The sequence below is a fragment of the Berghia stephanieae genome, chromosome 3, assembly GCF_034508935.2.
Source record: "Berghia stephanieae isolate SIO BIC M18660-M18661 chromosome 3, UCSD_Bste_1.3, whole genome shotgun sequence".
Taxonomy (NCBI): domain Eukaryota; kingdom Metazoa; phylum Mollusca; class Gastropoda; order Nudibranchia; family Aeolidiidae; genus Berghia; species Berghia stephanieae.
This window is the reverse complement of record NC_088362.1, coordinates 88312077-88327797: the sequence shown is the minus strand read 5'-3', so window position 1 is coordinate 88327797 and position 15721 is coordinate 88312077. Positions and strand designations below refer to the sequence as shown.

The 15721-nt window shown below is 33.8% G+C and overlaps 2 protein-coding genes across 2 annotated transcripts in view; both read left to right on the top strand.

The window, feature by feature from the left end:
- LOC144968757 (NAD(+) hydrolase SARM1-like) overlaps positions 1 to 12594 on the top strand; it is a 28857-nt gene extending 16263 nt beyond the window's left edge. The window contains exons 12-14 of the mRNA XM_078907407.1: positions 10155 to 10312; positions 10987 to 11140; positions 12184 to 12594. Coding sequence (XP_078763533.1) covers positions 10155 to 10312; positions 10987 to 11140; positions 12184 to 12445 — 574 coding nt within the window. The 3' untranslated portion in view covers positions 12446 to 12594. The remainder of the gene's footprint in view (positions 1 to 10154; positions 10313 to 10986; positions 11141 to 12183) is intronic.
- On the top strand, positions 532 to 8073 carry LOC144968758 (uncharacterized). Its single transcript, XM_078907408.1, has 3 exons — positions 532 to 599; positions 1415 to 1631; positions 3521 to 8073. The coding sequence occupies exons 2-3, from the start codon at positions 1475 to 1477 to the stop codon at positions 4363 to 4365; spliced, it is 1002 nt and encodes a 333-aa protein (XP_078763534.1). The 5' UTR covers positions 532 to 599; positions 1415 to 1474; the 3' UTR covers positions 4366 to 8073.
- Positions 12595 to 15721: the final 3127 nt, after the last annotated feature.

The following is a 15721-nucleotide window of genomic DNA, read 5'->3' as shown; positions in this document are numbered from 1 at the left end:
TCTGAATAAGATATCGGCTTGCTTCATAGCTGCTTTTGGTTGACAAATCTACACGGGGCTGCCATATGGTTTTTGTTTCAATCAAATTGCTCTATATGTGGTTGACTAAGAATATTATTTACTGGTTTGAGTTGACAATAAATGTGTAAAATGTTGAAATAGTGGACAGGAAACTGAATTTCGGTTAATCCCAACATTTTCGATGATCCCAAGGTATTGCGATTATCCTAAGTGGACTGTACCTGAATCTTGAACGAAAAACTATCATATGGATATGATTATAGACAGATTGGTTTCTGGAATTATATTTCCGTCCTCCCTTACCAACTCTGACGTTCTTGAAATTTAAAAGAAAATAGCCAGAAGGTTTCGGACTTAATTTTCTTTTTTTTCCAAAGGACAATAGTCATAAGGTAAATAATTTTTAAAAAATCCTTTTACAGCATAAGATGGCATGATTTTTTGTTTAAGAGTTTAGAGAAAAACTTGCACATGATAGTCTTCAGCTTTTTTTTGTTGTTTTTATTTTCTATATAGACTCCAACTCAGAGCCTGAAAGTGATGCAGAACAAAGTTCCATATCACATGATTCATTTGTGGTAAGTATGTACATTAAAATAAAATCATAACATTTGTATAGCGTTTATCCACAGTTGGCACCATGCTCAAAATGCTTCACATCACCATATTTTGTGGTGGACAAAACACATTTGCCACAAAAGATGAGACCTGCAGTCTGTTAGGCGCAATACAATATTTCAGGACAAGGACAACACTGTTTTACACCAGTGAGATCTCCTAGTTTTTTGTTGTTAAAAATTTTTCTTTGCAGTGGACTTCGCCAACAATAACACTATTTTAAACCTTCCTCGTTATATTTTGAAGTGATATTCATTGATGAGCCATTCACATTTGAAGTCGTTTGTTTTTTATTTGACAAAATGTGAAAATGATGCGTTTCCAGGAAAAATTAAAATAGCTTCTGTTGGGATTATACTTTTGATCTCGCATTTTGTCCAAATTCTCTTGCATCGTAATGTTTATCAACTTTTTTTGTTAACTATATTGCAGTTGCAAGGTTAGGAAGTTCATATTGTTGCAATGACAACCGTTTATATGTCCAGAATCGTAGTGATATAAAAAATTGTTTTGTAGTTGTTGGTCCTGGTGTAGGATTTAAAGAGTTGGTTAAAAACGGTTTACTGAAACCCTGGTTGGTGTATCTATATTTATCCAAGCACAGTTGAACATATTAAATACTTAGACAATATGTCTGCCTTCTCAACTCTTTTTTATTATACTTGCATTATTAACCAGCTAATTGTTTAGTTGGATTATTAAACAATGGCTCTTCATGTTTATTGTCAACATGAATAAATTGATTGATCTGTCATCTTTTCCACAAAATATACAGGGTCCCGATTTTGTTGCTGACTCCGAGTCTGATTCCTCTACGTACTCTGTGAGGTACCCAATGCTGAGTACATCATTGTCTCTGGAACCTAGTGCTCATTCCCCAACTCAGTCAGAGCCTCATCCACAACTATCACAGACTGAACCTCGTTGCCAGTCTGGGACCCAGGTTCAACCCGAATGCTATACACTTGCAAACCAACGTGTTACGTGCAATGGTGAGTCATTTTTTTGTCATTCTTCTCCTTTGATATTTGTGGGATCAATTTTAATTTACCCATTCCTTTTAAAAGAAAACTTCCACCCCCTCCATGGTGCTGCATTTGTGTTATTGCATTTTTTTTCTGTTTTGGCAGTGCTGCGTCGCAAAATACGCTACCATTTACATAACAAGCACAAATCCAAATTTGATAGGGTGGACATCTTAGAATCTGAAACCCCAATGTGTGAGTGATATCAGTGAAACCAGCCATAAAAATGTTCATGTTTATTTTATTGGGGGTTTTTTTGTCTGTAATAGACTTAAATTGCTTGTATTGTAAGTGTTAAAATGGTTTTTTTGTTACAACCCATCTATATATTAAAACTGTTTCTTTGTATTTCTATGATGCTTAAGGCTTTTTTTCACAGACCAGCTGGAAACTTAACGAGAATCAGAGTAGATAACATTTTTATTAATCTTGCAACCTAAACAGTATATGATGATTGGGAGCATTTAAAGAAAAGCACATTTTCTTTTTAATTTGTCGGTACTAAAATTATACTTTGATAATGTCTGCTGTGCTACAAACCCTTTTGACTTCCAGGTTCAATATTTTTCTTTATTCTAAAATTCTTGGGTGTCCTTTCAATGACAACTGAGATCATTAAAATTCAGCTCACAACATGATGTGTGTAGATTTGATGAAAACATATGTTCGAGTTGAGAAGCAGTGTTCACGAACTTGCTGATCGTTTTTACTAGCATTTATTTTCCTAACTTACCTGTGTCAATTAACAAAGGCAAGACTCAAATATTTTCTATCTGAACAGTGTGTTTGTTATTGAAATATTTCCGGCATATACATGTCATATTTCATTCCCACAAAATATAAATCAGGATTAAGTTGTCTGGGCATCAGCATCGTTCAGGCAGTTGGGGGGAAGTCTTTAAGGAATTAATGAAGCCGATGCTCAACCGGTCTGGAGGACGTTTGATTGATGTCGGCTGTTTGTTCTGCCAGCCGGTGATGTTTTCTCACTCCCTCAATGACAAAGAAAGTCATTGTTATGACTATGAACTATAGTCTATTATTACTTTTGTTACTATATTAATTGTTACTTATTGCCGCTACTGTTATTATTATTATTATTATTATTATTATTATTATTATTATTATTATTATTATTATGATATTGCCTTCATTGCATTCTATTACTATTATTGATATAATTAATTTCTGATTGTTGTAAATAATTTATGTGAATTGAATTTTGTCGATTGGCCAAGGGCCTACAATAAACTTAAATGAAATGTTAGTCTTTGGATAGGACTTGGGTCTATTCTTGATTGCTTTTCCGCATGGGTCGAGTGAAGCATTTGGAGTAAATTTTGTTGCTCAACGTAAAAAACATGACGCTTACCATTCCGCTGATACTGATCCCTCCAAGGGGTGGTTGGGGAAAAACCTAAAATTCTTTTGACATTCTGTCTGATTTTTCGCTGAAACAACAAAGGACAATCTATGTATTCAGATGAGACTTCAATGTGTTACTATTCCGATTTATGTTCATATTTTGATTATAATGAAGAGGGAACCCTGAACCCAGTGAAGTGGGTGGATTGATCTATTTATTTCTATTTCAAAACAAAAATATGGCGTCTTTTCACTGGATTTGTTATGTGGCAGAGGTCTCCACAAATCTAACATACCTCTTCCAAAGGAATAGATGGTAGAAAAGTATATAACAAGAAGGAATTATGACAGTTACTTGTCCAGGCCTTAAATATTTGGAATGCTATTCCTCTCTATCGCTGTCATGTAGCTGATGTGCATACGATCTGTCTATTGATTTATTTTCATAGTTCATAGCATGATGTGCTTTATTTTCTTCTTTTTTTTTCCAGAGAAATACAAAAAGCCAAGGAGACCCTGTCCATACTGTGGACAGTTGCAAACAAAACTCTCAAGGCATTTGATGAGGAAACACAAAGATGAGACAGAAGTTACAGAGGCCATGAAACAGCCTGTAAAGGAAAGGGATAGAACAATGGTGAATCTCAAGAAAAAGGGCATTTTTTATTCAAACACTAGAAACAATTCAATAGTTATGCGTGAGAGAGCACAAGGGTCACATGAAGTTATGTGTGCTGGCTGTAAGGGGTTTTACTCTGGACGAAGGGTTTATGAACACAAAAAGAAATGTAGTACTGAGCATGCTCTGTGTACTGGGGTTGTAAAATTTTATCCCGTGGCTCCCAATGCAAGTAAAGAAATAAAGGAGAATATTCTTGACAAATTTCGGAATGATGAAGTGGGAAATTTGTGTCGATCAGACAAAGCTATAGTATTGTTAGGAACAAAATTGTGGAGTAAAAGTTCAAAGAAGGAGAGAAAAGTTATAATGAGTGATTTACGCATCTTAGGAAATTTGATTTTAAAAACTAGGAAGAGAACAAATCAACCTTCTTTCTCTGGAGAGGACGTGGTGAAGCGTTGTAACTTTAATGAAATATCGCAAACCATTTCTGAAATGACTTTGAAAGAGGATGGGACATTGAAAGCAGGCTTGAAGCTTTCAATTGGATTTATATTGAAAAAGTTAATTAATTTCTTAAAAGGGGAATATATAATGCAAAACAAAATGGAAGAATCCGCAGAGATAGATTTGTTCAAAGCTGTCCTGGATTATAATTGGGATAGTATTTTTTTACAGCCAGAGTTCAATGTGAAGCAAAGAGAACAAATTTGAGAAAACCCAAAGAGATGCCATTAGAGAATGATATAAAGAAGCTACGGCAATTTATTACTGAAGAGATGGTCCGTATTTGTGAGGATGATTATCAATTATTTGATTCACATATGTTTGTTAGGCTTCGCAATGTCATCGTAGCTAGGCTTACAATGTTTAATGCGAGGAGAGGCGGAGAACCCGCAAGGATGTTGTTAAAAGACTGGAATGATGCAGATTCAGGTGTATGGGTTGATCCCCAGCTTGTACAACATGTCACTGATCCTCTGGAAAAAGCGTTACTTGAGAAGTATAAGCTGGCCTATCAGTCTGGAAAGGGAAGCAAGATGTTGGTCCCTGTGTTGATACCCAATGACACAATTCAGCCTTTAAGGAAACTTGCACAGGAGCGTAAAGCTGTTGATATTTCAGACAACCCATTTCTTTTTCCAAATACAGGAATATCCAAAGATCATGTAAGTGGTTACATTGCCATCAAATATGTCACTTCCTTAGTAAAGGATTTAGAGAAACCCCAGTTGTTAATAGCTGATAAATTCAGGCACCGAGCTTCGACATTATTTGCCTTACTTGATGTCCCACAACACGAGAGAGATGTCTTCTATCGACATATGGGACACAGTGAATCAATCAATCAAAACATTTATCAGTGTCCACTTGCAATACGAGAAATAACAGAAGTTGGTCATTTTTTGGGTCAAATTGATAACTCAGCATCGGTCACTGGGGAAGGAAATTGTAACATTGAAACAAATGACTTTGTAGTGAATAGAGACTCAAATGCAAATTTTGGAACATCCATAGTAACAGCTGCAAATCAAGAAGAAATATTTGATGGTGAAGCAGGAGTGCCAAATCAGCTTACGTGTTCTTCAAAACAAACTGAACCCAAGAGGAATTCAAGCAAAAATCGGAGATACATGTCATGGTCAGATGAGGATACAGATAGAGTCAAGTCATATTTTAAAAACTTTGTCGAAGATGTTTCAGCACATGGTTCAAGGGGATCATTACCTAGAAAGTCTGAAATTATTCTGTTCTTAAAACACCACAGGGTATTTTCACAAAAAGGAATCCCTGAAGGTACACTAATTAGTTTGGTGAAGACAAAGATTTTTAATGAAAGAAATAAATATAGAAGGGAAAGAGCGTTTCAATCGGTGTAATGACAATCATGAATTTGATTTGTATTACATTCATTGTATTGTATAGTGTTATTGACATATTTTGGGGGTTTACAAAAACGTTTTATCTTTATATAGTACAATCTGTTCATCATTGCAATATCCTTTTTTATATTATATGAACATTCATTTGCTCAGCTTGAGAGACAAATGCTTTGTAGAACCATAGCTGTCAACCGTTCTGTTAAAAACGGATTTGTTCCGTATTTGACTTCCTGAGTCAGTAAGTGCTTATTTTTAGTTCAAAATCCGTATTTTGTAATTTTTGACTAATTTGTGGTAAAAAAGCCATGTGAGCCTAATGAATTATTATTATTGATCCATTATTATTACTATTACTACTACTACTATTGTTGTTATTATTATTATCATTATTATTGGTGTCCAGTGAGAGCATAATCTCCATTTGTGTAGCTCTTTAATTTGAATTATGCCTCTATCATAAATGATTTTCAACAATTAAAAAAGTTCCATTCGTTTATATGACGCCTGTATTTTACTCAAACCTTTCATAATGTATTGGAGATTTGCATAGGATATGGATGTTAGCCTCGATATACTTTGAATATTCTAAGACAGTATTGATACTTTCACTATTTGTTACAAATATTATTTTAATTAAGAATAAAATTAAATCCACCTTTTTGATTGGAAGGTATTCAATAAGAAAATCAATTGCTTATATTGATTAAAGATGACAATGATTATTTCCCTTTATTAATTTATGAAATATATAAATTTAATCCCTTTAAAAACATCTTCATCTGATTTTAATTTTTTTTTTTTCAAGCAAGCTTTTGTAACGGTTTAGGTTCAAGAAAAATAAGTATACTCCATTTTTAGGTGTGTTTATCTTGTCAAAGTAAAGAAGTAGGAATTCTCTAATATTTAGAGGTGCATTTTACTATAACTACTATTATAGTATACTACTTACAGACCATTATGTTGCATGAAAGAAAACATATATGCAATCGTCTACTTTTTATCTGAACTCACCTAATTTTTACCCCAAAACGCCCTCTCAAGTGATGTACCAGGTTGGTAGTTATGCATTTCTAACCATCTTAAGTTATTTCATTTATTTTACAATTGTGCTTCTTGTGTATTGGTCCTTATCAAAGTTGAGGCAGTTGAATTCTTTCTTTATATTGTCCGTTCTGAATTTTGATCTCATTGTGGAAAGCTCCCATAGCGGGCAGGGAGGTACACACTGTGTCTTCTATCCCCTTATATCTGTTTTCCAACATGCTTTCAGTCTTTGTCTTGGAATGAGATTACTTGTTTTTTTCCTGGCCCTCGCCGGAGTCCTAGCTGGGAGGGAAGCAGTCAAATGCATATTTATTGTTTTGGGAGATGATATTTTTTTCCTTGTAAATCATCTCTCTGTTATGTATTATTACTATATTTGTTATTTTTTAATGTATAATGTAAGCATTTGAGTGTGTTCCTCTTTGTTGGATTTTGTTCTTGTGTCCGGATAAGACTTATAGGTGATCTCAAACTAAGTACATTGGTGATACGCTCTTGGAATCTACATCTGATCCCTATTTGTTCCCAGTTCCCCTATGTCTTACTTTCTCTTGGATGCTTCAACTGTAATTCTAGAACTTTTTACTATCCAATTTTCTTCCTTTTTACTGGCGCTGATATAACCTAAATGTGTTGCAAGCGCCGTAAAACCCTTAAAAACAAAACAACAATCATTGTGGAAAGTGTCATTTTAACGATTCAAATGTGCTGGTACTAAACCCGATAATTGAGCAACATTTGGACTAGCCTCTGTCATCTCAAACTTGTTAGTGTTAGTAATAGTAATTAAAAAGGCTGACTTTTATATGTTGCGATTCGATGAAGGGGGGGGGGGGGGGGCTTCGGCACACATCGTCCCTCATCCCGGGCCAAATGAGCGTTCCTTATTTTATTTTTGAAAAGTTGGCAGCTATGTAGAACTATCTGAAAGAATCAGATATGGCAGAATAAAAAGTCTTTCTACTAACCCTAACTTAATTGGCCAATGTAGCTTTATGTTCAGCATTTTCTAGATACCTAATGTAAAATTTCACTATTCTTTTTATGATAATTTTAAGAGTTGCAATCTTTAGAGGCGACTGTCAAGAAATGACACCTCTGTGCATTTAATTTCATTCTTTCTTTATCCCCTCATCCTTAATCAGAATAATAATAATTAATAATGAAAAAAAATGCAGCAACGACAGCTTAGAACGGCATAAAGTGCTTAAGAATTATTTTTTTTTGCATTAAACTTTATTCAAACGATTTTCAACACTTTTGCTTCACAGTTTATGCTTTTTAACAAATGCAATTAAGCAACTTACCAGCAACAACATATTGGTTTGTTATCATTTGAGGGTTTTATCAGTAAAACTGTTTCTATCCTTTTATGTTGCACTGTACACATAGCAAACTTCATGCTTTTATTTGGTGACCAAAGACTTATGTGATACAGTGGATGAATGTTTGTGATGGCTTTTGGAACTGAAATAAACCTGCAATATGATTTGTAGACTTCTATCGTTATGTATCATTTTTCGGTCAAATGTAAATGTAATTTTACAGGAGCTTGATGTATCATAAAACCCACAATGAGCTCAACGTGCAGCTGGTAGTACATTTATATGGACACGAACAGAACAACGTTGTTACAATTCAGTAACGTACTCCAATTAACACAAGTGAGACTGTAAATGAGACTTTTACAATGACTCTGCATCGCCACAAATATAGATTCGAACCCTGGCAACTCGGGCGTCAGACGAACTGTCTACCACGAAACCAAAGCAAGCATTGTGCAAGTTAAAGTGAATGAGATGTTGATTGAAGCCGTTCATTGTGTCCATCAGATCTGCTGTCCTATCCATCCAACTCCATTCACTGGGTGGGGTTCCCGACTTCCCATAATGGGCAGGGACGTACTCGTTGCGTCTTCTATCCCCCTATGTCTGTTTTCCAACTTGCTTTCTGTCTTTGTCTCGGGATGGGATTACTTGGTTTTGTCCAGGACCTGGCTGGGAGGGAAACAGTCAAATGTATAGTTCGAGTTTTGGGAGATTATATTTTTCCCTTGTAAATCATCTGTCTGTTATGCTCTTTATTGTTTTGTTTACATATTATTTATGCTTTGTAAACATTTGAGTGTATCCCTCTTTGTTGGGACCTGTGCTTGTGTCTGAATGAGACGTTTAGGTGATCTCAAACTAAGTACTTTGATAGTGGGCTCTTGGAATCTACTGTTTCCTATTTGAAACAAATCCCCTTTGCCTTACTTTTTCTTGGGTGCTCTAATTGTAGTTCCAGAACTTTTTACTATCCCATTTTCTTCCTTTTTACTGGCGCTGATATGACCTTAATGTGTTGCAAGCGCCGTAAAACCCTTAAAAACAAAACAAAACAAACCAAGTCCATTCAGTGGTATACAACAACAACAAATAAACTCCTCTGCCTGGTCCCTTCTATCTCTGATCTTAACCTGGGTCGTCAGGTTTCTAAAGGGGTCGGGGACTGCAAAAACAATGGCGCACGGAGCAACTGGGAATATTTTTTGCCGTGTTTGAGTCCCAGGTTATTTCCCTGAGCGCCCCTTCTGAGGGATGGACCTTCCCAGGAGTTAGTAAATGCGTTGCTCGGCCACTTCACTCTACGCACACTGGGACTGGGATAAGCTTCGACACTATGGCCATGAAGCTCTTAATCTTAAGGACTTACTTTATTTTAGACAATTTGGTGGTAGCTCACTTGAAAATGCACTCTTAGGTATACACATATATAAACATATACTGGGCTCCCTAAAAGGGTTTTTTAATGTGGTCTCCCTAAAAACATGTTTTTACCAAATGTCTCCTTAAAGCTACAGAAACACTTAGTAAAACATTAGGGGGACCGAGTAATTTTCTATATACCATTGTGATCATCAAGCATCAGAATTGTGTTCATAAATCATTGTAGGGAATCAAACTATACTCATTTGAACAAAGATTGAACAGTTTAATCAATTTGAACAAGACATATGCTTGGTCCTCCAATTGGTGCATTTCACAGTGGTCACCTTAATAGTGGATTGATACTTATATATATATATATATATATATATATATATATATATATATATATATATATATATATATATATAAAGGAATATTAACCAGGACATTGTTGTCACAAAAAAATTACTGGTTCCCTCATTCTATACAAAAGGATGAATCTTTTTCAAGAATTGCCACCGTTTTCCAACCTCATATCATGTACTTGTTTATTCATGAGTTAAAGAAACAAATTGTTAACAATAAAGATATAAATAAGGATATAATACTTTTGGTTTCTTATTTATATATCCATTTGCTGGAGAAAAAAAAGAAATATAAGACTGTCCACAGAGGATTGGCTCAGAGCAGCTGTCAACTTCGATGGATGCTAGCAAAGAACTGTGTTTATTGACAGGTATTCACACAGAAGATTAGAAAAGCAGCCAAGACATCCTAATTGGATAATAAGAAAATCAGTTTGATTAAATCTCAAAGCCCTCCTCGACGCTAAGAAAGTATAGTTTTGTATTTAATGTTTGGTTTTATTATCATTGTCTGTCTGCAGCCTCCTTAAGGTTCATCTCCAGCTTCGTGGTTTTTCTGTCTTCCTGGACATTGACAGGCTGAGGGCTGGCAAATTTGATGAGAATCTCTTGTTGAGTATACAAATGTCACAACATTTTGTCCTCATCCTTACTCCTGATGCCTTAGAACGATGTATAGGTGAGAACAGTTAAAAATGTTTATAAAGTAATATATGAAAGCTTCAACTTATGACCCATAATACACTCTTTTATGTAAAGACATTTTTATGCAAATTCTCTCTTATCCCTAATACCATTATAACCAAGACTTGTACTCAATCAGTGGAATTTCTTTGGATCGAGAAATTCAGTCAAGCAGGTAAACAGCTCAATGTGGCCATTTATGTTTGTTGTAACATTTTCCTGGAGGTCTTGACCTATTGTTGAATACTTTTATATATACAGCAGGAAGGTATGTTTTTTATCCATCTCCAATCTGGTTTACCAAAATATGTTCAAGTGTTTGATGTGCAAAAAAATCCTTTTGTTGTGCCCCAGTTGAAGTTTGAACCATTTGATTTAGAGGCCATGGCCGTGCCTATAAGCCAATGAGACCCTCTTCTCTGCAGGATTAATAAAAAATAAAAGAGCAGTACAAGTATAAAACATTATTTGGTTTAGATACAGAAATGGAAGGTCAGTCATAGGTGTCTTGAGATAAAAAATAATAACAAAAAAAACAAAAAACACGTGTTTCATGCTGTCAATTTAATATCAAGATTGGAATTTTAAGAAAATAGGTAAATATAACAAGCCCTGTGGAATAAGAGATAGTTGATATTTTAACCATATATAACTGATTTGTTATTTTAGATGATGAAGAGCAAGAAGACTGGGTCCACAAGGAGATTGTGGCTGCTTTGCAAACCAATTGCAACATAGTGCCAATCATCGATAACTTTGAATGGCCTACTTTGGAGCGTCTACCCAGGGACATGAGAGGCGTGGTCAAATTCAACTGTGTGAGGTGAGATAGAGGACAACATTTGTTAGGAGTAGAGAACTAGCTTTTGTGTTATTTAGTCAAGCCTAAAAGACATTTTTGATCATGATGAGAGAAAGAGTTTTGATGAAACTGGTTCAATCACTTGAATATACTAGTGTCTTACACTGAAAAAAAAAAATCAAATTAATTCACTTCTTTTGTTACTTTTCACTAGCTAGGTCAATAAACCTCACAGCATTGGCTGTGAAATTATGCTATTGATCCTATTGTTATATTTTTTACAAAACCCAAGTGAGTTTGTCAGGGTTCCAACAGCTTAGATAGTAGATAACTTTCCTCACAAACAAAGGGAGCCTATTTTGTCAAGTGTTCAGTTGCTTTGTCTTCTGTTCCCTTATATTTGTTTTCCAATTGCTTTCTGTCTTTGCCTTAGAATGAGATAACTTGGTCTTGTCCCAACCCTGGCTGGAGCTCTTGGCAGGGAGGGAAACAGTTGAACGTATAGTTATAAATTTGGGAGATGAGATTTTTTTCCCTTGTAAATCATCTCTCTGTTATGTATTCTTCTTATTATTGTTTTTATCATATGTTTTGTAAACATTTGAGTGTATTCCTCTTAGTGGGATATTGTGCTGGTGTCTAGGTGAGACTTTAGGAGATCTCAAACTAAATACACTGATAGTGTGCTCTTGGAATCTAATAATGTGCTCTTGGAATCTACATCTGTTCCCTATTTGAACTATTCCTCTTTGTCTTACGTTTTCCTCATGTCCTTTTAATTGTACATCTAGAATGTTTTTACTTTCCAATTTTCTTCCTTTTTCTGGCACTGATATGACCTAAATGTGTTGCAAGCGCCGTAAAAACATAAACAAACATAAGCAGTCAAAATAAGTTGGTTTCAATTTTATTTTAAAAATGAAAAACCAAAAAATGTATATAAAAGAAGAAAACGATTTTACCAGTATGAGATTTGATTATTAGATTTTTTCTCCCTTTAATTAAGGTTATTTGTAATGTCAACTTTAAAAAAAAATTAATTCATACACCTCTCACAATAACAGATGGGTCCACGAATATCAAGATGCCTGTGTAGACAAGTTGGAAACCTTCCTTCATCGTGGCCAGCCTGGCCACCTCATTGGCCAGAATTGTAGTCTCCCATCATCATACGGGAGCACGCCTCTCAGCACACCCCATGGCACACCTCACAGCACTCCCCACATTCTCCACATATCCCAATCAGAACCAGTTTTTACCTCAGACTCTGTTACCAAATCCCTCAGCAATCACAATCTATTGGATTATGCTAATGCTAACTCTTGAGAGTGACCCCAGACACCCTCTTTTGATAAAGTTAAGGATGTGAGGGAAGGGGGAGAACTAATTGAGCTGACTATTTTGATAAATTTGTTGAAAAGATTGTTATTTTGGAGAACGAATTGTTAAAAGACATAATGATTGATTGAAAAAAATATAAAGATGAAATATAATTACTTAACAAATCATTGTTTTGTATTAGTACTACTGAATACAGGAACAGAGAAAATGTTTATTTGGAATTTGAATGTTATGTTAGACTTTTAGTTAAAGAAAGTGAACGTGGGAGAGGAAGATCCTTTTACTTTAATGTTTACACAAAGTTGTATTTTTTAAGTGATTTGCATCAAAAACGTGATGGAATCTAAAATTTATCCGTTTTGAGTCCAGTTAATGAAAGTAATGTTTCGATATTTATGCAATTTTCTAAAGGTGTTCAGGAAGGACAGTCTGTGGAACCTAATAATAACTATTGAGAGTGCTGATGGACTTTGTCAGATTTTAAAGTGATATTCAATTGATTTTTTTTTTTTTTTTATTCTTATGAGAGAGAAAGACAAATTTAGCCATTTCATTACAATCACAAGTAGATCTGGCAGCTGATCTTCAAATTTATGTTATCTGCTGATGATTTAACTAATAGTCTAAACCGGTGTTCTATATGGAAGTGATCATTTCAACAACAAAAATTAGGATTTCTGTTCCAAGTTTCTCTTTGATTTCATTTTTTATTTTTTTAATTTTTTTTTTCCCTCAATAAAAACCACTATGGCAGCTTATTCTAAATCTGACTCACTGACATTAATACACACTATGTCCGATCTTATTCATGGAGTTAATGTATCTGTAAAGGTGTACCTGATGGTGTTCATTTTTCCTGACAAAGTTCATTTTTAGTCTGGATTCAGATCTGTTCTTGTAACTAAGCCATTCTCTGACATACCCCATTTTGTAAGAAAATCCAAGCTGGTACTTACTGGAAAATGATATAATGTATAGAAATAATACAGTATAGTTACAAATGAATAACATGTGATAAACCCTCTCGTACAAAATGTGTATTGAGTTATTATTATTATTATTATTATTATTATTATTATTATTATTATTATTATTATTATTATTATTATTATTATTATTATTATTATTATATATTATATGACTATCAGTTTTAAATGTTTAGATATTCATTTCGTAATTCTTTTAATAACTTTTAACTCCTGATGCTTACTGCAATTTCACATCTAGAATTTGGAGTCGATTTGAAACATCTTTGTGAATTTATGAAGAACAAACCATATCATAATTATTTTACAGTGATTTATGAAGATAAACATTTTTGATACATTGCCTTTTTTTTAGTCTTTTAAGGAATTAGGTTTAATAATGTTGTGATTTTTTAATTGGTTGTGTTGATTTGTCATTTAAAAAAAAAATTCTTATATTTGTATTTAGTTTTGAATGTTTTGATTGTTTATTATTCCTTTTACTTTTTATTTTGGATCTTGTAACTCAGTCTCATTTTGACTAATGATTTTAATGGATCATAATAATACTTTTCTTCTGTCTTTAATTTAGATCAGCATTTTCCATTTTTATTTAATTTTTTTTAAATTATCAAACAACCAAAATTTTGATAACTTCTTTTGACTTGGCAAAAAAGAAGATTAAAAAAAAAAACACAAAAGAAAGGAAAAACAGAAAAGAAATCATTTAAATTAACATTATTTATGATTTATCTCTATCATTGTATGTTTATTTTTGTAATTAATTTTTAAAAAATGTAATTAATCTTTATTATTATTATTGGGTTGTTTTTTTTTGTTTTGACTTACATCAAATAATTGTTGTTCTGTGATTTTTTTCTCCTTAAATTAATTAATTCATGCCATTTATTTTAGAACCCTGTAGTTCAGCTGACAAGCACCTGACTTAAATTGAGCCCGAGTCATAATATTCTGTTTTGCTTTTTTGTTATATTATGTTTTGTTTTTTTTATCGAATTTATTTACCACGTTTGTTTCCTTTCTAATGGAAATATCATTACTTAAGTCGTTTTAGCTTTCTCTCAAACAAGTTTCATATTTATTTACAATTGTTTCTTGTTTCTCTTTTCACTAATCCTTTCATGTCACTTTTTTCCTGATGTCGGAGTGTGTCACAGGTACCATTAAATGATTTACTACATGTATTAAGTAAATGGAATTCAATTACACCATTCAGGCATTGAATTCAAATTGTTGATCGTATTAATCATATATTTATTTATAATTATGATTATAATGTAACCCCATAATTTCAAATGATACTCAAAACCTTACATTTACATTTCACTGGCCACTTACATCACACACACATATATATATATTTATATTTATATATATATATATTTGTATATGTGTATATACTGACATCCTGGTTATACATCCTGGTTAAAATTTCTAATTTATTATTATATTTTTTACCAAAGAAATTTGTTTTACCTTATTGAGTTCTTCCATTGAAGAGATTTGTCATAAAATATCTAACTCAAATTTAATGTTCTTTAGTGACTTGCCGTATTTTCCTCGATTTGATTCCCCTGATCTCGACCCTGAAGCTTATGGTCCAGTGCGGCTAATACTAGTATTTTACAATGTCTGTGTCACCAATTGAGTAGGCTTCATGGTTATTGTTTTGATATTGTTAGGACTAAACAATGGCAGGAATCTCACATTACTAATGCTAGTTTTTTACTTTGTCCACACCAGCCAAGTGTGTTGTCTTCATGGCTGTTGTTATGATAATGTAATGAATTAAAGACAGCTGAAATCACACATCTCGCCAATACTTGCATTTGTCCATGTCAGCCAAGTGCGTAGGCATCATGATATTGTAACAATCTATGATGACTGAAATCACACATCGGTTCCTAATGGCCTTGCAAACTGCAGTAATACTGTTTGGTCCTACACAATATGTCTTGAGTTAAGCCCGTAACTCAATAGGCCATCCTTTTTTAAAAATTTACATTAACCCTCTCGTGTTCAGATTATTTTGGGGGAGTAGATAATGAGTTCCCTATATGGCCATGTCAATCTTGTAGACATCCTTTGATGATATAAGCCTACTCTTTGATATCTGCAGTCACATTTTCGTTTTCTACGGTCACTCATGGCTAAACTCTGCCCAGAAATGATTTCATAGGTCCGTCCATCACCAAATTTCAAACTTTTGTTCTCGTGAGTTCTTAAGTTTTTTGATTGAAGAACGATTGGCTATTTAGAATCTTGACCCTTCAAC

Coding starts and splice junctions, on each gene's coding strand:
- LOC144968758 (XM_078907408.1), top strand. CDS start 1,475: ATGCTGAGTACATCATTGTCTCTGGAACCTAGTGCTCATTCCCCAACT. Junction 1,632..3,520: donor CCAACGTGTTACGTGCAATG/GTGAGTCATTTT, acceptor TTTTTTTTCCAG/AGAAATACAAAAAGCCAAGG.